General features: G+C 36.8%; 2 protein-coding genes and 1 long non-coding RNA gene across 4 annotated transcripts; 1 reads left to right on the forward strand and 2 right to left on the reverse strand.

Moving 5' to 3' along the window:
• On the forward strand, positions 1-14,633 carry LOC105421282 (basic helix loop helix (bHLH) DNA-binding superfamily protein). Its single transcript, XM_088854818.1, has 3 exons — positions 1-134; positions 10,940-14,060; positions 14,306-14,633. Exons 2-3 carry the CDS (start codon positions 11,017-11,019, stop codon positions 14,454-14,456), a joined length of 3,195 nt encoding a protein of 1,064 aa, XP_088710944.1. The 5' UTR covers positions 1-134; positions 10,940-11,016; the 3' UTR covers positions 14,457-14,633.
• Positions 14,634-17,788: 3,155 nt separating this feature from the next.
• On the reverse strand, positions 17,789-18,144 carry LOC148779265 (uncharacterized). The gene is made up of 2 exons (XR_016046788.1): positions 18,054-18,144; positions 17,789-17,936 (listed from the first exon to the last, which is right to left on the reverse strand). It is a non-coding gene; the product is annotated as an uncharacterized LOC148779265 (long non-coding RNA).
• Positions 18,145-18,148: 4 nt separating this feature from the next.
• LOC18442662 (uncharacterized) lies at positions 18,149-24,619 on the reverse strand. Of its 2 annotated transcripts, XR_016046787.1 has the most exons (5): positions 24,390-24,619; positions 19,895-20,066; positions 19,050-19,166; positions 18,499-18,705; positions 18,149-18,377 (listed from the first exon to the last, which is right to left on the reverse strand). XR_016046787.1 is itself a non-coding variant. In XM_006852877.4 (4 exons), exons 1-4 carry the CDS (start codon positions 24,497-24,499, stop codon positions 18,222-18,224), a joined length of 555 nt encoding a protein of 184 aa, XP_006852939.3. In that variant the 5' UTR covers positions 24,500-24,619; the 3' UTR covers positions 18,149-18,221. The 2 variants fall into 2 exon arrangements, 1 of the variants encoding a protein (XP_006852939.3); XM_006852877.4 differs by lacking the exon at positions 18,499-18,705.
• Positions 24,620-25,568: the final 949 nt, after the last annotated feature.

A 25,568-nucleotide genomic window follows, 5' to 3' on the forward strand; every position in this document is an offset into this window, starting at 1 on the left:
GTTGAAAGTGAGTGAGTGAGTGAGTGCTTTAGAGAGACAGTGTGTGTTTGAAAGTCGGTGCTTTAGAGAGAGAAAGAGAGGCAGTGTGTTTTCATGGCGGATCTCTGATCTTTCTCTCTACCAAATTTTAGCAGGTACCGCCTTTTCTTAGTTCTAGGGTTTTTCTTGTCTGTGCATCTTCTAGTTTCTCATTTTCAATATGCTTGGCCCGCAATTGCAGAGCTTGATTGACAAGGATTATTTTCATGGATTCATTTACTTCTTTCTTGTTCTTTATTTTGAGGGTTATCGTTATTATTATTTAGTCTAGGTTCTTCTCAATTTCATTTGCAACTCCTAGGAACTTTTGACAATGCAGAGCTTGATTTTAAAAAAAAAAAAAGCTTTTTGTGGGTTCGTATATCTTGCAATCCACTATTGGTTTTAGTTTTTTCTATTTTTTTATGTAGCTTCTACTTCCAATTCTACAAGTGTAGGGGCATTAAATTGCAGAGCTTGTATGAAAGAGTGTTTCTTGTGGATTTGTTCTCGTGCATTTGTTCTTTTTTGTGAGAAAGTTAACCTTTTCTTGAATTTGGTTCTTGTTATTCTTTTCTTTCTTTTTTCTTTTGGTTCCATAATCTTATGCCTTCTGCATCTGCAACTCTTGGGACCTTAGTTTTTGTGACCTTAGTTTTTGTAAAGAGCTTGATTAAGAAGAATTCTATTTATGGCTTTGTTTCTTCCATTTTGTTGGATTGGGGTTTCTCTTTTCGTCAAGATACGATTTTCCGATTCTGCAACTACTAAGCCATACCTTCTGCAGTGAAAGATCTTGGTTGGGAAACATGCTTTTTGTTTGCTTCCATTTCACTGTGATTAGGTTAGAAACTTAGAGAACTTGAGTTATAGAGAGTTGATTGTGACCATCGTATATATTTCAGATGAGAAACATAGAACAAAATGTATTTTCAGCAATTTTTTTCATTAATTTTATCGGGTTTTAAGGCTTACTTCCAAAATGTTTCAGGGTTTTTAAGACTTATTTCCAAATATTATCTTTAAAAGTTTTTTTTCCCCCTAAGACCCATTTTATCTATTCCCCTACTTAGAATCAAATCAATGTGGGACTTGCAGGTTCCATGGAACATTTTAGTATGTCTTTGCAAATTTTGTGTTCTTATTGAGGAACTTTATTTCTTTTTCGATTTTGTCCATTTTTCTCCAGTTTTATGCTACATGGATCGTATGCTGTTGTGGAACTTTTAGGGCCCATCAAGTTTTTTTGCACGTCGCGTCAAGTCATGCATTTTATCCGGCTTTTGGTCGGAAATTCGGGGAAACTTGCTTGAATGTTTCATTTTCATGAGTCTTCACCATCAAACAAACAAATTTTATCAGGCTTCTCTAGTTTTATTTAGAACTTCAAAAACTTGACTTCTAGGAATTAATGACCCTTTTTTATATTTTGTGGTAGAAATTCAGTGATATGGAGCTATTATGTATTTATGTTTCTTGGCTGCCCGGAGGTTCTTGTATTCTATAATTGCAACCTGAGGACTCATGTTCTCATGTTTTCAGAATTGTTATTTTTTTACCAGTGGAAAAATCTGTGTAGATATGGGAAACTTTAACCAATTCATGTGGGTCATTATTTGCATTTCTTTGACAAATGACTTAAATGGCAAACGTATTCCGTTAGTTATAAGCCTCTTCAATATGTTTGAACAATTATAGTTAAGCCTCTTCAAACAATTCCGTAAATGACAAATGACTTAGTTCGCATTGTTTGAAGAGGCTTAACTATAATTATAACATGTTTCTTTTTTATCATTACTTGTTAGATGAGATTTTAGAATTTTTCAGATTATCTATGTGATACTGGTAAATTGTTTCCATTCCTAGTTTCTTGACTAAACAACACAATGTAACTTATGTTTGTCATAAACTTGATTTGATCTCTTAAATGTAAATACTACTTGGGTAGAGAAGATATCTCATAAATGGTGATTATTCTTTACTCCTAATCATCCATTCATCACCCTTAGTGTTAGCCATTTTGTTTTTCTTGTTCACTAGAATTTTTTTCTAGTTTCACAAACATAAATTTTGAGTTCTTCTGAACTATTTCAATTATTAATAGTTTAGCATTTCTTTATATCTCTCTGGCCTTGCCATGTGAATGCTTTGATGTTTCTCAATCGTTTGCTGGACCTTTTAGTTGCCATTTTCTTATGTTTCCTATTGAGATTACCTGGTCTATATTATACATTTTCCATTTTTTGAGTCAGGTCATTTCCACATCTTGTTTTTCCCACTGAGTAGCTGATCCTTTTCAGTTTGGACCTCTTTTTTTATTTTTTTTTTGGTTTGTCTTTGCAATTTCTTCTGATATACTTGAAACAATGTGATCTATATATGTTGAATCTGCTATGCTTGTCTAGTATTATATGCACTTTGCGGCTTGGTGATTCTTTTTGAGTCTTTGGAATTAATTGACTCCATATAGATTTGCATTAAGAAATCATTTCCTTGCACTTATTCGTGGTTTGGAAATGTTTCTTTTAATACTTGCAATCAAGAAGCATAGAAGTTGCACGCAGAGCTCTTATTTCCATCCATTATATGCAAATTCGGTTTACGAAATAACATTAAAATATTATACAATTTGTGAGCACTTAAGATCAAAATTCCCATGTCGGACCCTACCATAGAACCAGGAAGGTTTGGGTCTGTGTCAACATTCAGACTCGACCGATTCTTTCAAGAGAAATAAGAAAGGACCTTGGGAGCTTGCGAGACTTGCCAATTCCCAAGGTTTTCAACTCGCACCTAGTAGGGTGCGAGGTTGTAGTGACTCTTCCAACTCCATGTTAGACATAAAAGTACTTCGTAAAATATATGCAGACATACATTCACACATACCGGTGTTTTAAAAGTTGGCCAAGTCGACTCGGACTGGGATGAGTTACTCAGCCTTGGCACCCTGCTAAGGCGAATAGTGGTGCCCAATACTTGGGTGGAACCTGTACAGTTCTGAGGCGAGTACTGTACAGACTCAGTTAAGCATTGCAGAACTTGGAGGAGTCCGCCGATTTCTATAATACTCATGCGAGTGTGCATGCCCACAACACTCTCCCTTTTTCTCTCTCGATCATGTGTCCAATGCTCTCTCTATCTTGGCCACATGCCCAAATCTCTCTCTCTCTCTGTCATGGGTTGTGGCCATTACATGCTCTCTCTCTCTCTCCGGTTATTTTAGGAAACGTTTTAGATCGAATAAGACTCAGGCGAGGCCACTTGGACTTGCCCGAGTTACTCAGATTTTGGCAGGGGCCGAGTTCCAAGCCTGAGTAATTTAACATACATATATAATGCATGCATGGATATGGGGACTTTTGGCCTCACTGAAGGTATGCCTTAAATAGAGTAGAATGGCAAACCAGGATTTTTATAGCTGACTCCAATTAATTGGGAAAAACCTATGATGATGATGATGATGATATAATGCATGCATGGATACATACATACATAGGTAACTGATTTTCTGAGCTAGCCAGCCTGTGCTACATTATAGGCCAAATTGCCCAGTTTTAACTATTTGGATGGCACACATTTCTCGATAAGTGTTGGGTCATTTTCATTATTTTTTTTTGGATGGTTTTTTAAATATTTTTTCTTTTGTGCCTTGGTCTTGCGTAACTCTCCACAAAATTTCCATTGAGAAGGATTCATGGAAAGAACTAAAAGTAAAAAAGTGCCCATACACGCCGGCCTTTGGATATGCTCAAATTGAATATGAGTTGTCTGGCTTATAATAGGTCATTCATTTGGATGATATTAGTTGAGCTCATGCTTATTCTAGGGTCTTTTCTTGTTTGTTGTTATTAAGACATTATTTTTGTTAAATTTGACATTGATATCTATTTGTTGCAATTAATTTAAATTTTCAGTTATATATAGTTCTATCAATCATTTTGTGGTTGCTTGCCCATCTCTGCAACATTTGTTTTTTCTGATCTTTTGTCAAATGCACATTTTGTGCATTTTCAACTAGAAAATATGTCTTAGTTTGGAACTTTAATTTTGTGTTTTGAGTTTCTTTCATTTATCTTATTTTTAAGTTATCCTCGCCTGAAGCATGTGCATGTTGCTTCCAACCTATGTTATGGTTTTGTTTACCTTGTTGAACGTTTGAATCTCACATATCAGTTACTTGTTTGATTGGAAAATATGTTTTAGGTGTTTCAATTATAAATAAATAAGTGGCATGGTTCATATTTCTTGTATGACATTTGTCTATTATGTCAAGCAGTTCTCTCGTACCATAGATTTTATCAATAAGAAGACTTGATAAATGAATTTGCAATATCTCTTTAACCATTTTCTATGATATACTCATCTACTCCCCATTTATCATATTAGTGTTTATTTATGTATATTTTTAAGGGAAAATATCTCCGTACACGTCTTTTTAAGTTTCATTTATCAACAGATCCAAGGTTTCAAAACATATCTTGCGGCATAGAGACTCATGTATTATATCTTCTAACCCCCTAGACCAATTTTACCCTATCTTTTTAGCCCAAACAAAAGTTCAAAAGACATGCTTTTTTCTATTCTTTTCTAAAGCCCCTTCTCTCTCTCTTTTTGTGTTTCTCCCCAAACCTCTCTCCTTGTTTTTCAATGTTAAAAAAATATTTTTTCAAAAGATATTTTTTCAATATTAAAAAAAAAAGGAGAGAGGTTTGGGAAAAACACGGGAAGAGAGAGAGAAGGGGCTTTAGAAAGGAATAGAAAAAAAAAATGTCTTTGAACATTTGTTTGGGCTAAAAAGATGAGGTAAAGTTGGTCTAGGAGTTTAGAAGATATAATACATGAGATTTCTATGCCACGAGATATGTCCTGAAACCTTGGGTTTATTGAGAAATGAAAGTTAAAAAGAGGGTGTACGGAGATATTTTCCTATTTTTAATCCTTTGTAATCATAAGTTTTCTATATTTTTTAAGTTTGGCTAAATAATGCTTCGAGAACTTGCTTTCTAGAGCTTTCTTGTCTATGATGCTAAGAAGATCTATTGACAAGCTATAGTTCAAATGTTTTAGTGGTATAGGTTGATGAGGGAAACTAAATATTAGAAACATATTGCTTTTGTCACTTTCTTTCGGTGTCAAATAACATTGTTTTGTCCATTAACATTTTGATTTGAAGAGGAGAGGGTGTATGTCTTATTTGAAGCTAAATGTTTTCTCTTGTTGATGAATTTTCAATTTGCTTTCAACCAAGTTATACTTCGAGTTTCAATTGAGATGCAACCAAAAGTGGATGTGTAAACTACTTGAGCGAAAGGGAATTGTTTGCCCACAAATAGAGTGATTCTTTTCACTCATACCTTAGCTAGAGATTTTGCTATAAAATTGGCCTCTCGCAGTGCGTGGCTGAACAAAAGTCCCCAGCATCCATTCAAATCATAAATCTTACCTGACTGGCATAGAGTCCCACAAGTATGTTGACTGTCATGATCCCATCTAATGATGTTGAGTGAATAACCTTCAATGACTAGAGGCTGCAAGAGAACCAGTTGGATCACCTTAAGATAGAAGAATTTTAAAGCTTCCACCACCTTTCAATCACAAAATCCCATAAGACTAAAACGATCTTTAGGATTTTACCCTTCAATGCCCAAGGATGCCTGTGCACTGGATAGTCCAATGCATTGTTGCATGGACATGGACATGGGTGTCAGTGTTCAGAATGTGGGCCTAAAATACCGTTACTACCTTGAAACATCCATACAATTATTTATTATAAATTATTTATTTTCTATGAAATAATAAAAATTATAAAAATAAAAAATTAGAAATTAGAAATTTTTGAACCCAATAAGGAGGGATGTTAAGATAATTCAAGTAGAATTACAGCTAGCATGGAATAATAATTTAAAATAAAATATAAACAAATGAATTTGTTCCACATGATTGCCTAGAGAGTAGAAAGCCGAGAGCCGAGAGTATACCTTTACTTTTATATATATATATATATCATGCCCCTGGTAGGATTTGAACTTGGGTTATCAAGGTGAGATCAAGTCCCACATACCATGCAGGCTGCTAGCCATTATTGATAAGTATACCTTTTCTTTTATAAGAAGTCAGTCAAACTCTACTCTCTAGAGAATGAAAAACAGCACCTGCCCTTGAGAGGATTTGAACTTGGGTAATCAAGGTGAGATCAAGTCCCACCTACCAAGCAAGCTGACATAGCAGATAAGTATATCTTTAGTTTTTATAAAACAATTCAAGTCCTACCTATCAGACGAGCTATTGTCACAATCATCATTGACTATTATATTTGAAATTGGGTGGTTAAGGATAATGTCATTGCTTGGGCACAGAGTCCAAAATAAAATGTCTCAAATGTAGTGATGCACTTTCAACTATTAGATTTCACATCCAATGGATAAAAGTTATTGTGATGTCCTTCTACCAAACATAAATGGTCTCATAGTATACAATATATATATATATATATATATATATATATATATATATATATATATATATATATATATATATATATATATATAGGTGCGGTTTGTATAGACCCTTGGCTCTAAACTATCAAAGAGCCTACCTTCAAATAGTGTCAAGAAATGTGGTTTCAATATTGGAAATCTTTGTGATAGCCTTAAAATATAGTTTCATATTTATATATAAAATTTAAAGCTTGAAAAATAGTGTAGATCGACGTATCTATGAAAACTTGAAAATCTTGAAAATTGACGGTCCAAAAATGCGTTACAAAACACACTATTTTCAAAACTTGCAATCATTTTTTTTCTCTTGTCCATGCATCTTGATGTCAAGATGATCAATTTGAAGATATTTGGGCATCAAAATAATCTCTTCTAGTGAAATTTTTGAGAGAGGCTCCAATTTGATTGTTTAGAGCCTCGGCTCTATATAAACTTTTCCCTATATATATATATTATCAGTTGTGGTTGGTTGCCCATTGGGTAGAGGGGCCTTGATTTTACAATCATGGCCTAAGTTCAAATCCCTACCAAGACCAAGGGGTGTTTATCCGTCGATTAAAAACGGGGGACAATTTGTGTCCACGTTGTCGACACTTCTGATGGAATTGTTGACACGTACCACACAAATGGCAAAACAGTAGACACGGTACATGTGTCTGCGGTGTGTCCGTGAATGTCAACAGGTGGCATAAGAAATTTTTTGAAGTGTCTAGGTAACATTGGTCCAATGTTCCATAGCAATCATCTCTAGAAATGTTGCAAAAGAGTCTCCATTTCAGGAAATTCCCACATTCTTGTCCTTGGAACTTCAAGGTGCTTATGTGAAGAATTGTGTTATTCTGCATTTCTGCTCCTAGAATCCCATTAGGATAGCCATGGGTTAGATTTCGATAAACCGGGACCTAGTAGCCACATAATAAATCCTCCATTGATCCTAATAAATCTCATACCTTCCCAAAAGTTTCAAGTAAAAAACATTTGATTCCATTCCTGTTTGCAACTGGGTACACCAATAGGATATGATCCATTGTCATCTTGACAACTTTGCGCCATATTTATTGGATTGCCCAAGAAGTGGTCTCTCCGGCTGTAGAAGCTTAATCCTATGCTCTAAGACAAGGGATTTCGATTCCAGACATCTTTGAATTTAGGGATCTCGATATGCTAAATTAGGGATCTAGAGTCCTAGTTAATGTGGTCCAAATCCCTCTCATCCAAATCATGGGACCATGAGTAAGTGGAATCGAGCCTCCACCGAGCATCAAGTTTCTTTTACACTGGTACCAAAGATCACAAGCACATTTCAAGTCTCATGAACTGATCATCCCCCTCCCCCATCCATCCTTTCTCTGACTCCCAAGCCTATAAACTCTCTCTCTTCTCTCTCTCTCTCTCTCTCTCTCTCTCTCTCTCTCTCTCTCTATGTGCAAGACCATATTTCTCTAAAATTTTTGAAATTTGAATTGGCTTTTGGTATAGAGATAAACCAGTTGAGAAACAGTTCCAATGCCTGCAACAGTAACTATGGTTTGAAACTTGTAGTACTTTGAACTTGTAAGTCATGAAAATAAACACCATAACATGCAAGCTGCTGCTATATTACGTTCTGACTGAGAGCAGCTGCAAAGCTAAAGCTTCACCATGTCATACCCTAAATCCTTTTTATTGCACTTATTGGAAGCTCTATAAGTTTTATACAATTGATCTTTGTCTCTAATGCCCTCTCTTGGACTGTACTGGCCAGTTGACCATTTTTTCCTCTGAATTTAGAGTCTATTTGACTAGGTGCATGCCCAACCACATTTAAGTAAAAGTCTCAAGAAAAACAAGGACACTATATTTTCATCAAACAATAGAGCTTCTTTTATGCCTGAAGATCGAAATTTGAATCCTTCTTTGGGGTTTCAATTTTCACTTCTCACTTGTGAATCACTCTCCAATAATAACAAAAAATTAAAAAATAATTTAAAACGAAACTTTTTGCATTTAATGATTCTTTGGTTTTTGAATTCAGAAAAAACATTAGGACTATCATTCAATGGTTTCCATTCTCGAGCTAGAGTACCCTACTTAAGTGCTCTTCAGGAGCCTCGATTCTAAGCTGGAGACTTCAATCCCATATACTTAATCATTCGATCCTGGACAAATTTTGATCCTACTCCCTTCATAATGGGATCATGATCCCTTTTACTCACAGTGTACCGATTTCGAACCCTATACCACGGATCTTTGTACTTCTCTTGATCCTGCAGTCCCGATCCCGATCTCGTTCCGGAATCTTACCTCGCTCCCCATCCCGGTAATTATGCTTTGCAAAAAAGTCACTAAATAGGGACCTGTAAGTCTTGACATTGGAGATTGCCCGTGGGAATCTTGATGTAGATAATGGCTACTTGAAAGATGCCAATCTGAAGGGGGAACTGGTAGTATTCCACTTGAAAGCTTAGGAACCTTCAAGCTCATCCCCCCTCCATGGGACGAGGCAAAGAATAGCCAGAAAAAAATGCGCAGTTATCTTTACCTCCAGCCTGGCCTTTAAAATTTACTTGAAATGGGGAAAATAGTTTTGTAATTTGAACTCACCTCAACCTTCATGTTTTAGGTTACAACCATGCTCAAAATAACAAAAAGTTGGCACAACCAAAGGAAAGAGGTTTTCAAATTGTAAACATGCCTTTGGATTTTCCCAGAATATGTTTTTATCACATCGTGTCTTTTTGTTTTTTGTTCATTTTCTCTTTTTGTAAAGTATTCGTCTATTTTCTCTGCTTCCTTACCTACTTTAATTCTTGATCTAGAGTTTGTATTGTATTTAGTATTTCATTTCTCTTTTGTTGTGTAAGAACAAAGTTAAATAATAAAAGGATACATATTTATGGGGGCGATACTCCATCAGTACATTGCTTGTTACTAGAATACAGAACATTCAAAGGGCTATAACCATGAGATTTTCCTAAAAGCACATGAGTACTAACTAGAATCAAAATCAAGAGTCACTGTATTGTGTCTGATATGGTTATTTTCTTAATTTGGAAGGATTTCTGGCGAAAAGAGATGTAGAACAATGAAAGATTTATGTCAGATGGTACGTCTTTTTGGGTTGGGTAGCTTTTATTGCATACGAAGTGCGAAAAATACAAGATATAACTAGCCTTTCAACCTTGGTTCATTTAGTATATGTATTATGCAATTACTAGTCTTTCAGCTGACCCCAATTAGTTGGGAAAAGGCTTTGACGATGATGATGTAATTACTAAGTGTCACAGTTCAAAAACTAGTCTATTACTTTTGTAAGACAATTGAAGAAAGGATGAGAGATGTGCATAGCTTGCTAACATTAATTGGTCATTTCTGAGCTTTCATTGTGAAAAGTAGAGAACTCTGTACCTTGATTCTTCGAATGTGGTTGTGCAGTTGCTGTTTCGATAGTGCTTGACATATTTGAATGTGTCATAGAAGACTATCCCTGTAAGATTTTTGAATATCTCTGATCAATCAATTTTGATCAACGTTCAACGCACTTGTGAAATAGGCTTGACTGGTTTACCACCAATTCCAGATAAGCGAGGTCAATCGCTCGATGATTAGAAGGTTCAAGTGGTTAGGGTGTTGAGGTTTTCTTAGGAATCTCCTGAGCAGTTTGGAAAAGTTTTGTTATGTTCATTTAGTTACTTTCATTTAAGTGGGGATGAATTACAAAGGACCTTCTGACCATGTCACACTGCACGTAAAAGTAGTAAAATACATCAGTGATTGTACCCTAATTGAAATCTCGCTTTGTAGCCCTCGGTTTCTTGCTTACACAGTTCTTCTATGAAGTTACTTGAACATTTTATTTTCAATGCTGCAACATCCAATTGACTTCATGCAAAAATTATTGTATGAATATATTTGGACCTTACAGTAAGTAAAATGCAATTTCAACAAAGAACACAGTTTCTCTGTTTCCTTCTGGCACACACATGCTTGCCTTAATTCATTTAGTTGTGCATTTTCAGGTGCCTTAAGTTATTTAATTTTGCCTTTTCAGTTTTCAAGATCAAGAAAAAGTTAAGAAATTTACCACATTTGTTTGAAGTTTACTACTTTTTTTTTTTTGTGTGTGTTTCGTGGGTCCTTTTTTTTTTTTTGTTGGGTGTTGGGGTGGGGGGGGGGGGGGGGGGGGGCATTTGCTTTTCACCGCATTTCCTTTCTAAATCCTTATAAGTTTGTATATTTCTGTTCCAGGAAAATACTTGCATTGGTTTACTTTCTTGTTTTGTGCTTTAGCCTGCAAGCAAAATGTTTCATCCCAACAAGAAATTCTTTTAATGCATTTCTTTACGTCTCTCTCTCTCTCTCTCTCTCTCTCTCTCTCTCTACTTTGGGACATGATAAACACCCCTTAATTCACAAAATATCATAAATCTCCTCTGCAATTTCAGGTCAACCTATAAATCAATATGGGCCTCCTGTGAGGGCACCATTCATTTAATTTGACCTTTTGTAAACTCCTTGAGAAATGGAAGAGCTATTGAAAGAGTTAGATGAAACTAAAGCTGCTATGGTGAAGCTCAAAGCTGAGTATCATGTCAAATCAGACATGTCTGAGAACCTAAGAAAAGCTCTTGAAGAGCAGCTCAACAAGTTCAAAGAAACCAAGATTCAGATGGAAAAGCAGTCTGTAGAGCTAAACCGGCAATCTGAACAAACAGAGGTTGCAAGGCAAATGTCCAAGGAACTGAGATCCCGCCTAACTGAGAAGGAATCTGCCCTGAAATGCTTGAACTTGTCAAGTGACCAATTGAGAAATAATTTGAACCAGCAGTTTCTGTGCCTAGAGAGAGAGAACAGAGACCTCACCAACTCATTAGAAGAAGCTAATTCTCTCTGTAGAGAGAATGAACTGAATGTCCAAGCTTTGACTGAAGAGGTTAACAGCTTAAAAGGGGCTTTGCAAATTTCAAAGAAGAAATGCATGGAAGCTGAACTTAGGTCTGGTGTGTTATCTAGCGAGATCAAGCAAATGACTTCTGATTTAGAGGCGAAGACTGAAGCCCTCACTGAATTCTCTGAAATCAGGAGACAGAACAAGGAGATGAGAGAAAAGTTAGTGGAAATGGAGAGGGATTTAGTTAAGGAGACCTCAGAGAGAGTGTCTGCACAAAAAGCTCTTGAAAATTTGAGAAAGAGGGGTGACTTAATAAATATTCTAGAGAGAAAAAATGGAGATTTAGCAGAGAAGCTGAAATGGAAGAAAGAGCAGTTTGAGAATCTTGAGGAAGCTCATTGTAAGCTACAGAAAGAATTTCAGGTTGAGAAGAAGGAATGGGTAGCTGAGAAAACAAGTTTGCTGAATGAGATGGGTTCTTTGCAAACCAAGCTTGACTTGCAAAATAGGGTTTCTGAGGACCTTAGGTCGAAGTTACAAATGTGCCATCAGGCTCTCGCCCATGAAGAAAGCCGGAGAAAGCTACTCCAGATTCAATTGGATGAGTCTAAGGTTGGATTTGAGAGTGTGGTTGAAGAATACCAGGAAGCCACGTCAAAGATTGAGACTTTAAACATGGAGAGGAACAAGGAAATTGCAGAACTGAGAGGGTCATTATCCATGAAAGAGAGCTTGTTGAGAGAGATGGAGATTAGAAAGACCCATCTGGAGCAAGAGAACGGAGAGCTATTGGGGTCCATAAAGGAGCTCCAGGAAGCTCAAATAGCTGAAGCTGGACAAAATGGGTCCTCGTCAAGCCTTAAGAAGAGACTCAAAGCTTTAGAACAGGTTCATTGGGACTGTAGTAAGGTTCTCAAGGCTAAGGAGGCAGAATGGAACTCTCAGACACAGGATCTAGAGAGGGAATTGGATGAATGCCGTTGCAGTTTGATTTCCTCTGAAACTGAGATTCAAGAATTGCAGATGGAATTGGAAGTGTGCTATTCCTCGATGTTGTGTTTCTTCGAAGAGAAGGAGCGGTTGTCCACGAATTTATGGGTTTTGGAATCAGGATTGCATGAGAATCTGGCCCCATCGGAAGTACAGGCCCTCAACAGTGAAAAAGCTCTCAAAGAGGAGTTGGATAGAAGTGCCAAAGATGTAGAGAGGGGAAGCGTTGTCTTTGATGAGAAGACAATGGGAGACAAGGGATTGGAGACTGAGTTACAAAGGTCTCAGGAGGTGATCAGAGAGCTGCAGATCAAAATGGAGGCTGCTCTCTCTTCAAGGGATGAATGCTTAGTTCAATTGAAGCAGGAGAGAGAGAGTCTGGGTTTGATCTTAGAAGCACAGAGAGATTTGGAGACTAGAAAGACCCATTTAGAGCAAGAGAACAATGGGCTATTGAGGTCCATAAAAGAGCTCCAGGAAGCTCGGCTTGCTTCAATTGAATTCAGTGAGTCGTTGTCAGTCCTTAAGCAGCAATTCAAAGATATAGAATGGAACCTCAAAGCCAAGGAGGCTGAATGGAACTGTCAGAGAGAGGATCTAGAGAGAAAATTGAGTGAATGTCATTGCAATTTTGTTTCAAGAGAAATGCAGATTCAGGAATTGCAGATGGAAGTGGAAGAATGTCATACCTCACTGTTGGAGTGCTTAGAAGAGAAGGATCGGGTCTCCATGTATCTACTGATTTTGCAATCAGAAATGCAAAGGAGTCAGGTTCAATTGATAGAACAGGCTCTCAAACGTGAAAAAGGTCTCAAAGAGGAGTTGGAAGGAATCACCAAGGATTTAGAGAGAGAAAGACTTGCCTTGGGTGAGAAGACACGAAGAGAGAAAGTATTAGAAATTGAGTTAGAAAGTTCTCAGGTTTTCATCAGGCAATTGCAGAGGGAATTGGAAACTTCCATATCTTTGAGGGATGAAAGCATGGCTAGAATGAGGAAGGAGAGAGAAATGCTGAGTTCGATCATAGATGCACAGAGAGGAAAGCTTGAAATATTCAACCAGAAGATCAACATCCTAGAACTAAAATTATCAGAATATTTGACTAATGGGATGCTGGTACTATCAGAGCTACAAAATCAAACCATGAATGGAACCAAATCTGAACTTGATGAAGATATTGGAGAACTAGAGTTGAAGCTGGAAAACTTGGACCAAAGGATTAACACTTTCGAACATGATGAGAAGAAGTTTAGCTTGGAATTGCAAACTGTTATGCATAACACTGAGGATAGGTTGGCCAGATTGCTGATATTGACTGAATTGGATGGTCAAAGCACGAAGGGGTCCATATCTGAACTTGAAGAAGAGGTTGGACAACTAAAATTGAAGCTTGAGTCTGAAAGAGAAGAGTCAGCCGACAAATTGAGGAAGCAAATAGAATGGTTTGAGGGCCAGTTAGATAATAAGTCATGTATTGAGCAGAGGTTGATTGAGGAGACAGAAGAGATTGTGAGAGATACAAGGGTTGTTCTTGGGTTTTTTGACAGGTTTGAAGAATTTGTTGAGCACGATTCTGATCTGCTACTCATGCTTCAGGGGATCATTGAGAAGGCATCATGCAGAGCGGATGCCGATGGAGGAGTCGATCTTCTAAGTGAAGCAGCAGACGAGTTTAAAGGACTTAGGTGAGCATGCTGATCCTTCTAGAACGGGTATACATGCTCATGCATCCATTCATTTAGACATCTTGCTTAACACCATGGTTGATCTCTCTCTCTCTCTCTACACACACATACACACCCATAAAGTTTGCAACAGCTCTCTTTCGCATTTGCAAACACACTGCCTCTCTTAGATGGCGGGGAACCTCTCTCTCTCTCTCACTCACTCTCACACGCAGGATTTTTTTAAAATAAGCTTCGGTGTGCAGGAAAAACCAGATACAGTGCAAGCAGTCTGAGCATCTTGCATACCCACAAAAGGAGCATTTACAAACTGGCAATGAGGATAGCAGGAGCTGTTTATCTTCACAGTCTATCCAGGGCACTGAGAGATCACCATTGAAGGAGATCAACGGTTAAAAATTTGGATTTTTAAAACATTGGAAATTGCTCTAATCCCTTTTTTTGTTCTCTAACCTATTTTGCTGCACACCCTCCTGTTATGCACAATGCATGTGGAGGTGGAATATATCTGACAAATGTAATTACATTGAAACAACTAAAAGTTTTCAGAGAAATAATTTTTGGTTTGTCCTATGCTCATGCTTCTCGTCTGTATTTTGTCATCGTAAATGATACATTTATAGGATCTGCTCACATAGCTTACATTAATCATAGGAATCTCATTTTTCAACTGTGATTCCAGTAAGCCCCGAAAAGTCTCATTTGTGGAAAAGTCTCATTTGTGGGAAGCTTTCTTAACTGCCTTGATTGACTACTTTTGGGAAGACTTAACTTTTACTAAGGTAGGATCAAATGATGAAAATTACAATAGACTGGAGTATAGTCGATCCCAATTAGTTGAGAAAAAGTTTTGATGATGATGATGACCGTAGATTGAAACAAGTCTATGTAAACAAGTATCATGATATTTACTTCGACTCCAATTGAAGATTGGATAGCATAGGGAAACTAAAGAAGTTCCCTTGCTCTTGACCACCTCATCCATTAAAACACACGTATTCAATGTGAAAATAAATATATTCATATAGGACTAATATATACACTTTGCTCACGCCGTGGAATTCAGACCAATTGAGAGATAAAGGGAAGAGCCTCACAAAACCTATGAGGAAACTAAGCCCCTTATCTAATCCTCCGTGATCCACTGTCTAGACTCTAGACTCCAAGAAAAGTAAAAGTAGAATGAATGCCCTTCCACACTCTTAGAGTGGCCCAAACATAGGTTGGGTGCTCCTTATTGAGTTACCATTCACATTTTGGCTTTAAAAAGAAGGAAAAATATATAATGAGATCATTTACCTTTGATACAAGGAGGTCACAATCATCATTGGCTATTAGATTTGAAATCCGTTAGTTAAGAGTCTTATTATTTAGTACAACGTCTAAAATAAAATTTTTTGAACATTGTGAAATACTTTCATTTATTATATTTCACATCCAATAGTTAAAAATGATTGTAACCTACTTGTACAAAAAATAAATGATACAGTTTTTATAGAACCCAGGCTCTAAACAATCAAATTAGAGCCCATCTTCAAATAGTATCGAGAAAAATGGTTTCAATACTAGAAATCTTTGAGATAACCTTAAAATATATTATTAGCCTTAATTATAAAATTTAAAGCTTCAAAAATAGTGTAGATCAAGCAGATCTAGGAAAACTTGAAAATTGACGATCCAAAAATGCTTTACAAGATGTATTATTTCCAAAACTTGAGATCCATTTTTTTTTCCTTACGTCCATGTATCTTGATGTCGAGATGATCAATTTGAAGATATTTGGGTATCAAAACAACCTCTTCTAGTGAAATTTTTGAGCTGGGCTCTACTTTGATTGTTTGGAGCCTAGGCTCTATATAAACTTTTCTCAAAAATAAGTTGCCTCGGAAGGCAATCCCTAATAAGAAAACCCATGAAGTGTCTTAAGCACTTTAATGAGGCTCGCTTGCATGTCTTCAAATAAATGCCCTTCCAAGAAGGGCTCAAAAATAGGTTGGGTGCCCCTTATTGAGTCATCTTTCACATCTTGGCACTAAAAAGAAATCCCATGAAGAATCTTAAGCACTTTAATGAGGCTTACTTGTATGTCTTCAATTTTCTTGAAGCAAAGGCCAGCTTTCAATGTAGACAGGAAAATAAGTACCCTGCCTGTCTTCGCAATGTGCTTGTTTCCTAGATTGGGAGAAGCTCATGGACACAAATGGCACAGGGCCTATTTGTCTATAAGGAAAAAATATCTTTAAACTTTAAGGACAGATAAATGATCGAGGTTAGAGAGAGAGAGCATAGGGTTTGGGTAAAAGGTTTGTAGAAGACATTGGGTTCCAAATAGAGAGTGAGAGGAGAGAGGGAGCATATGATTTACAGAAGACATGGTTTTATTCCAAAATGAAGTATGTGATGACAGAAAGATTTCTACCTCAATTGCCATAATGGAAATTATCGGACATGTCTCATTTTAAGGGCATAATATCCTGAAGATCAATTTCTAAGGACTCAAACAAGCGTTTTGTTTATTAAGAATATGAGAACAAAGAAGTGATAATCATCTGGTAGCATTGCTTGTAGAAAGCTTGAAGTGAAATTTACTTGGTTCATTTAACTGAGATTGACAAACAACAACAATATTTTATTGATTGTTATATCTTCTTAGCATAAAATCAGAAGAAACATGAAAAAAAGAGTCGAGTACTGAGGCACGCCCTAAAAACCCACAGTGGTAGTGTAACAAGTTGCGGCACCCCCTCACCCTGGCTACTTTGTTTTGAGCCCATTCCATTCCTACATATGTTTTGTTTTAATTAGCACAGGGCCAATTTTTATGATTAAAAGGGACTGTGGCTTTATGAGTGGGAAACCTAATGGGGTAGCAATTGGGTTTCTCAATATCCCTGTTGGGTCAAATCTGGGTTTAGTTCATCCTAGACTTTATTCGATTGGGTCAAATCGGATGCAGATTAAAGTCAATTTGACCCGATATCTATATATAATAATTATTATATGCAACATTATATATTATAAAATATTTATAATAAAATTTATTTTTCTATTGTCTAGACCCGGGACCAACCCACTCTAGCTATTTGTGCCTAGGTTGGGTCTATAGCTAGCTAGGATGTAGACTTGGCATAGGCCCTTGAATACAAAGACCCCACCCCAACCATTAATACGTAGGTCCGGGTGTTAATGGGTTTGGGTCCAGCTAGGATCTAGATTTGATGGCTTGGGTTGAATGGACCCCACCCAAACCTGTCAACACCTAGACCCTATTGGACCCGACCTGACCCATTAACACCCGTGCCAGCTCACAATAGGTATTGCCTTCTTAGCTTCAATATATATATACATAAGAAGCACACTATGACTAATAAAATACATTATTTACTTTGAGAAAGCATCATTTAAGGGGAAAAAACATTTTACAAATATCTCCATGGTTTACTTTAAATTTCATTCTATCAAGGGCCCCCTCAAAAAATATCTGTCCCCTATTCAAGTTAAAAATCCTAAACAAGCAAAGGAATTTAAACAATACAATTTGAGCTACCGGAGGCTCCAACCAAATAATGGGTGCACCCTTACTTTTTCATGGCGAGTAAAATTGCTTTAATACCCTACATGTTCATAGTTTCCAAAATGGAATTTTTTTCTGTAGTGCCCTAGTTAAATGGAAATTTGAAAAATAAACTCTCTAATATTAATTGAGATCTATTGATCCATATTTTCCCTTTTTATCTTTTTTGCTGTCCGTCTGTACCCTTTATTATCTTTTTTGGCTTCCTTCTCTTCATCGCGTGGTTGCAAAACAGACCAGCACGATAGCTTCCACACCATAGAAGAAATCTCAGTTGCTTTCCTTTTCCAATTAGCAACCAGCTGAAATTAAACAATAAAAAAGAAAAGGCAATCACTTAAGAGAAAGCAACCATAATGAGGACGCTAAGGCCACAAAGGGAAGCAACTGAGATTTCTTTTTTAGATCTTTTTTTTCACCTGTGCTGTCACAAAGTCTGAATTAAAGAGCTACCATGTCTCTCTCTCTCTCTCTCTCTCTCTCTCTCTCTCTCTCTCTCTCTGAGGTGCAAACATAACAGGAATTTTGAAATCTCTCTCTGTGAGGTGCAAACATACAGGAGGATTGTCCAAAAATATATAAAAAGTTTATTTTGTATGGATGAAGTCCAAAATTTTCAGTTGTTTTTGCTTCCCACTGGTTGATGGGGCAGAATTTTGCGCAAATCTGGTAATGCCGAGCTTGAAAGAATTGAGGTTAACCCCATTCTCCACAAGGATGCTTGTTACTCCCGTACCTGATACCTGTGGAAAATGCAACAAGGAAGTTCATTTTTTCATTACATTTTCTGGGAAATGATGTGTTTAAAAAACAAAGAAATTAGACAGTGCATTAGAAGTGATTAGGGGCATTTGAACTGACTACTTCAAAGACAGATTATTTCAGGAGAACAAAAGCAAAGGAGGTTAAGTCTGTTCCAATTCAATTCTTGAGTAGGAGGTGAACATAAAATCTCTCATTTAAAGAGATTTTCCTGCAATGGGGGTATTTGTAGTTCTCCATTATTATTATGGAAAAATATCCGGTAGTGCTACCAGAGTATTCAGCAAGGTACTTATACTGTCCATCCACCTGTCATACAAACCAACAAATTATGGACATGAGCCTTTGTCCCAGCTTTTACCGTAATTGATTCTCATGGTGAGTCCAGAGCCGCGTCAGCTCCAGTCAGAACCTAGCAAGTCCAGAGGCAAAACCTCATGACTCGCACTGAGTCCCCCCCAAACCATATTTTTTATGCTAAAGTCACCAATCTGAAGTCTGAACTGGGACTCACTCAAATGGAACCAGGTGACTCAGGCTCGGGACCTGGAGAGTTCGAGCCTCAGCCATGGTTTTAAACACAAATTCTTACTATAGCATTTCAAATAAAACAATGTTAAGGACAATGAGAATAAGAAAACATGGCTGCATACCGCTTTAATGTTTCGGCCCTCATCATCAAAAAATAGAATTGAATTATAGGGGATTCCTGTCCTCTGATTGATTCTCTGGAAATGCTCAGTTTTGTGAGTCCAACTTGAGAAGATTTCCTGTATCGACCAATATTTCATGATTATAAATCCTAATTACGCATTACTGTTTGGCATATGTGGATGGAGTGCAAGGGCTTACTTTCTGACGCTTTTGATAATTCAAATATTTTTCTTGATTGGTTATTATGAGGAAAACATTGCTCAAGTGAAAACAAGATATCATGAAAAGGAAAGACTTTCATTATTGATGTCATAAGAAAACTTAACATTGAATAACAATTTAACTGCAGTAATAGATAATAATTGTAATTGCAGTGACATATATAGTGTCTTAGTAAAAAATCTCAGAAACTTTCGTTTTGATACTCTTTTGAATACATTTTTTAAATATCATCAGTTTTCCTTCTTTTTTTCTAAAGGCGAAATATCATGAGTTTTCTTCCCCTCACTTTTTTTGCAGCAATTATAAATTAACCTAAACATGAGATTTTTAATGGATAAAAGGAAAATATCATGTTTTCCATATTTGCTTTGTTATTTTCCCTGAAATTTCCCAAGAATAATCCAGATACAAAACAAAATTTTGAAACTCGCCTAATAAATTAGTTGCATTGCTGAGGATTTCCATTGATCAAGGTTAGTCACTATGCCAACAGAATGGCCAGAGTAATAGTGGTAATAGACCAACAAAACAATTTTTCTATTCTTCTTCAAAAAAAAAACGTGTAGCAATGAGGCCATATAGTGTAGTTGTGGAATATGAAACATTGTTTGACCACATTTACCTTTGCCACAAACATTGATTCAATCTCCAATTTGTTGAGGAATATTTTTGCAATATCCGATGTAGGGGAGCGAGAAGCAATTGCTACTTTGATGCCCTTATCTTTGAGTGCATAAAGTATGCCCTTGGCATGTGGATACAAAGATGGCATTTCTCGACGTGATTGACATTCGCTGTTCAGACAATTGAAAGCTTTTTAGAGAAACCAAGCTTTTTCAGACAACTGATGGAAGTAAATATAGTAACAAAAATAGCCTTTCATTTTAAAAAAAAAGAGTTTTTTTTTTTTTTCAAAAGATAAATGATACACTTTCTAAACTCCCGAAAGACTAAGGCAATCTACACACTTTGTGATTTTAAAGCCCTGTTACTGAAAGCCTATTTGCAGGTTATCAGATTATAGCCCATCCCAAAAAGCATATAATTTCTTTTGAAAGTTAAAAATATGAGCATAGTTTTAAGTAAATAATACAAAAAAAGGTGGTGGGTGTTTTGGCCACTTAATGAACTCCTTCACTCTCATCTAGGATTCCATGAGACCAAAGATCAGTTTTATCCCTAAGGCCATACCCAGTGTTTCAAAAAGCGCTTGGCAACAACTAAGCGGCCGTGGGGGTCCAGGCCGCCCACTGCCTAGGCGGGCGCCCAGAACTTGGACTGCCCAGTTGAAAAAAAAAAAAAAAAAAGATGGAAGTTGAGAAGAGAATTTGCTAATCCATAAGACCATAACCCATATTTTCATACAATGCTAAAACAGTAAAATCATACAAGCATATATTGATAGTCTGATATACTGTAGACTGCACACACAAAAAATTAGATAGTAGAAACTAGAAAGTGGAAGCTAAAAATAAGATAAAGAAAACATACAGAAATTCAAAAAATATACAGTCCAAGGCACAATAGTCAACACTCAACACCAAGAGTCAAGCACGCAAACGTCTTTAACTCTTCATTCTTCAGTCATCATCATCATCATTAGAAGGAATAGGGTAAACCTCATCATATGCATCAGATTCGAGGTCATCATCATCAGAGTCATCTCCCTCTTCAATATAACGCTCGTCTTCCTCTGTTTCTTCTGAATCTGCATCTTCCTCCTCCTCTTCTTCTAACTCCCTCTTACTAGCATGTGCAGATGAGGCCCTACGAGTCTTGGTTGTTCTACCCTTTTCTACCTTTTTGTGCTTCCTTGAACTCAAATATTGTATAATCTCCTCCTTAGTAGCCTCAGAAACATTTTCACACGGGGGAACATCCTCCTTAATATCGGCAAGGTGTTCTTTAAACTGGTAAATGCCCCCATTAGTATATTTTCCACAATAATTACATTTAATACGATTTTTGTCATTCGGATTCGGGTTATAATCATACTTTCAACCCGGATCACACTGGAGAAGATATTTCCATAGAACAAGGCTCATTTTCAGCCTTTTCTGGTTCTTTTAAATTAAAAAATTCTCTAACCCGAATAGCTTCAGGAGCTTTTTTACAAAAAGCAACATTCCCTTTAATACCAGTAAGGTGTTTCTTGAAATGGTTAATACCCCCATTGGTATCTTTTTCACAAAAATTACACCTTATACAATTTTTATCGTTTGGTTTTGAATTATAACCATACTTCCAACCCAGATCACTTCTTCTAGAAGAACCAGAAATAGATCTATTCAACTGACAAGGATTTTGTTCCTGTTTTTGTTTTACAGAATTCATATAATGCTTAATCTCCTCTCTGATAGCTTCAAGAACATTTTTACAATGGGCAACATCCCCCTTAATATCGGCAAGATGTTTCTTAAACCGTTTATTTCCCTTTTTGTATCTTTTTCACAATAATTGCATTTAATACAATTTTTATCATTCTGATTCAGGTTATATCCATATTTCCAACCCGGATCTCCACTTCGACTAGATCATGAAGAAGATATCTCAAAATAAAACAAGCAATCTACAAAATAAAGTTTTGCACATACTTTGAGTGCTTGAGCTCCAAAGTCTCACCTTTGATATGTTTTCTGGTGCTAAAATAATAAAAAACAGCCTCTAATAGGATTAAAAAAACTCCAAAACTAAATCTAATCTACCTGGATGATGCTTGAGCCCATTTTTCGTAACTTTGAGAAACACTTCGATTCAATGAAAATAACAAAATTTAGTTTTTGAGATTTCTTTCTCTCTAAAATGGGTTCTTGTGGGTTTAGGTTTCAAATGAACCTAAAAACCATCATTAAAAGCCTTTATGCTTCAAAAAAACTCATTTCTGCCTCTAGGCGGGGCGCAGGCCCTGGGCAGCCGCCCAGGGTTGGTCACTAGGCACCTGCCTAGGTGCTGGGCGGTCCTCTTTTTTGAACAATGGCCACACTTGTTTCCCAAAATCTAATCCAATGGTTTTCCTCCTCTCAATCTCCAGCACTTGCTCCTCACTAATGTCCTTGTAAGTTTGAGATCTTTATCTAAACTCAATTTGCATGCATCATTAAATCCCTCATCTTCACAACTCCAAAGAAACCCCTGTGACAGCACGTCCAACTTATCTATTTGCCCTAGGAATTTGAACAAGTGCCATATCATACCTGCACTTCCCCCAAGGCTAACCTTAATGACAGCCACTGGCATTTCCAAGGAGCCAACCTTCAGGCTCTTAGCTAAGGACCCATAATGGATTCCTGGGTTTCTAATGCAAAATGACAAACTCAAGTAAAAGTTGGTATACAATTGAATATTTACCCAAAGATAGATCATAAATTTCAAGTGAGGATGGATCCACTCCTAACCCTCATCACAGAGATCTTCCTCAAGCCAACTCCTTCACTTGAATGTTTGAAACTTCCAAAGAAGTTGACCTGCGCTTTTGAAGCATCAGAAAATACCAAGGTTCAACGTCAAAAAAGTGAGAAACCAACTTAACATTGTTGGACACATGGCAAATATCTTAATCAGCTTCAAAATCAACACCTTGCTCACTATATGGCTAAAGATGTCAAATAAAGTTGTAGCAGAAAAAGAGGGAAAGGCATTGGTTGTCACAAATTTTCAATCCTTCAAAACTACTTAAGAGACCGCCAATGATGCATTAACCAAGACATAAAGGGAGCATTCAAAATCAATGCATCCGATTATCTTCTCCATCTAATTCCACAACCCAATAGTCCAAGCATGTTAATGTATACGCATAAGCTTTATTCTGATGCCCACTTTGCACATTAGAGCTGGACTACCTTGTTAATGCCTTAGGCTTCAAACATTCATGCACAATTAAGCCCCTATATAGGTACTACCTACCTCACATAAAAGCACCTTGGCATGGGGAAATGATGACCAATACCTCTCTCATTCTCACAGAAAAACCTTCACTAAAACTTCAGAGGCATCGTAATTGTTTTCAACTCTTTCAGCTTTGACTTTTATCTTACCCCCCTAGAAGAAATGACATCTAAACTAACACATTACCCATTTAAGTTAGTTTAGATGCATGAATTGTTACAGCAGCTCCCCACTAGGTAAAAAGCAATGATAAAGTGCCTCTTGCTAGGAAGGTACATTTTAAAACCATTAATTGTCTTCCCTCCTTTCTGGATCCTCCTAAATAAAATTGATATAGGCCATTATACAAGAGCACATCAACTGTTTACAGTTCACACCATCGATTTTGAAATTTAGTGTTTGATTGCCAACATAACAATGAAGCTTACAACTGACAGTTAAAGCAATATATTCATACTAGACCCAGTTTTATGAACTGTAACTGTGGAACAAATTTCCTCAAAAAAATACCACAAATGCAATACAAATCACATATGCAAACAATGATGCGCCCCCCAACTAGAATACAACCAATATTTAAGAACTGAACTTTAGATGCATAAAATCCTTCACTTACACGGGAGCGGAGTTTCAAAAATCAGCAAGCCGATTAGGAATCCCAAATCGGAATGGATCCAGGCTCTTTGTTTTTTCTTTTTTTTTTGTTAGGTTGGTGGGCGTCCACTGTTCCAGATGGCTGGAGTCGCGGAATCACCCTGGTTTGTCCAGAACCGGGCAGTTCACTGCTGTGACTCAGGTGATTCCCAAGTCTCAGGTAATTTTTTCCCTTTTTCCATATTTGTTTTCACTGGGTGACTCCCAAGGGCTGGAACCAGCAAACTTATCCAACAGGGATGACTGGGTGCCGGATTTGGCATCCAATTCCTTCCTTTAAAACATTGCTTGTGAGTATATGGAATCATGCATACATAACAACATGCATGCATCCATAAGACCGTGCATACACAGAAGCATACACAATTAAGGCAAAGATTCGTGCAGCAGATAAATACGATGATAAGTTCAAGTTAAAAATGAGGTTGACATGCCTGAATAAGGTCTTAACTTGCAGAAGAGAAAAACACAAGAAATTGAATAACCAATAAATCACCAGACTGAAAAGGTACGAACTTGATTACCAGATAATGAGGGAATAGAAACCCTAACTTTGAGAATGGGATGCAAGAAATTACCAGTAAAAAGGCCAGAGGGTGTAGTCTAGGTCAAAGACAACAAGGCGAGGGAGAATCTGGAAAAGGCCAAGGATTTGCAGAGCCTCTGATTTCACCTGATCGTCTCCCATTCACCTAGCCTCTTTGCCCTTTCCAACTCTCTCTCTCTAGTTCTTCCTTTTTTTTTTCTCTCTCTTGCTCCGGTTCAAAGTATTACGCACTCTCTTTCTAAAATGTTGGCGCGCTCTCTCTCTAAAATCCTGTCCGTGGCGCTTCTCTCTTCCAAGGATATTATACTCCCACGCGAGCTTTTTGTTCATTTACTACTTCGGGTAAAAACCATATAAGATTAATCATAGGGCTGCAAATTTTGGGGATGTAACCTCCTTCACCTATATTTCAATAAATAAGTAAAAATTTTCTAATTGCAACCTTTATACATTTGAAAAAGATAATGTCTCAAGATTAAATAGAGACAGTTTAATTTTTAGAGTGTGAGATGGATTAGAAAAACTTAAAATTTAATTGTTTTCGTTCGAAAAAAATCATAGTGACTAGTAGGTGGTTTAAAGTTTCATATTCGGTAAATCCTTCCTAATGGCCAAACGATTGCTTCCCAAAAAAATAAAAAAGATTATGATACGGTATACCCACTTGATGAAAATTTTATCTAGGCAATAGCAAAAGAGCATGTATACGATGCTCCCTATACTTCCTCGGGAGCATAGTTTACTTCTTCTCTTTTAGTCGGAACATCTATTAGGGAGGATTTTTTCCCTCTAAAATTTCTAGAAGTGCTAAAAAAATTACTAGATGATTATTTTTTAAAAAAACATAAAAATTCAAGTTTTCTAACACTTAGATTTCACTATTTAAAAATTGAGTAGTCTCGATTCAATCTGGAGACATTATTTTACTCAAATATATAGAACGTACAATTAGGCCAAAAAAATTTTTTGAGCCTAATCTATGAGTTAAAGAGGTTATACACCCCCAAATTCTAAGTTTTACCCAAGGGGGGTAAATGGACTCCCACATAACAAGAGTTGTTTATCTTCACAACTTCTTTCTTTCTTCCTTTCATTTTTCCTTTTTTCTTTTTCTTTTATTTTATTTTATTTTTCTGTGAATGGAGCTTGAGATGTAGCACAGCTTAATATCAACTGCTAGCCAATGAAGCCCAAACTCAAATGAGTAGGA

This window comes from Amborella trichopoda, chromosome 13, assembly GCF_054954075.1.
Source record: "Amborella trichopoda isolate Santa Cruz 75 chromosome 13, AtrichopodaSantaCruz75HAP2 v2.0, whole genome shotgun sequence".
Lineage (NCBI taxonomy): Eukaryota > Viridiplantae > Streptophyta > Magnoliopsida > Amborellales > Amborellaceae > Amborella > Amborella trichopoda.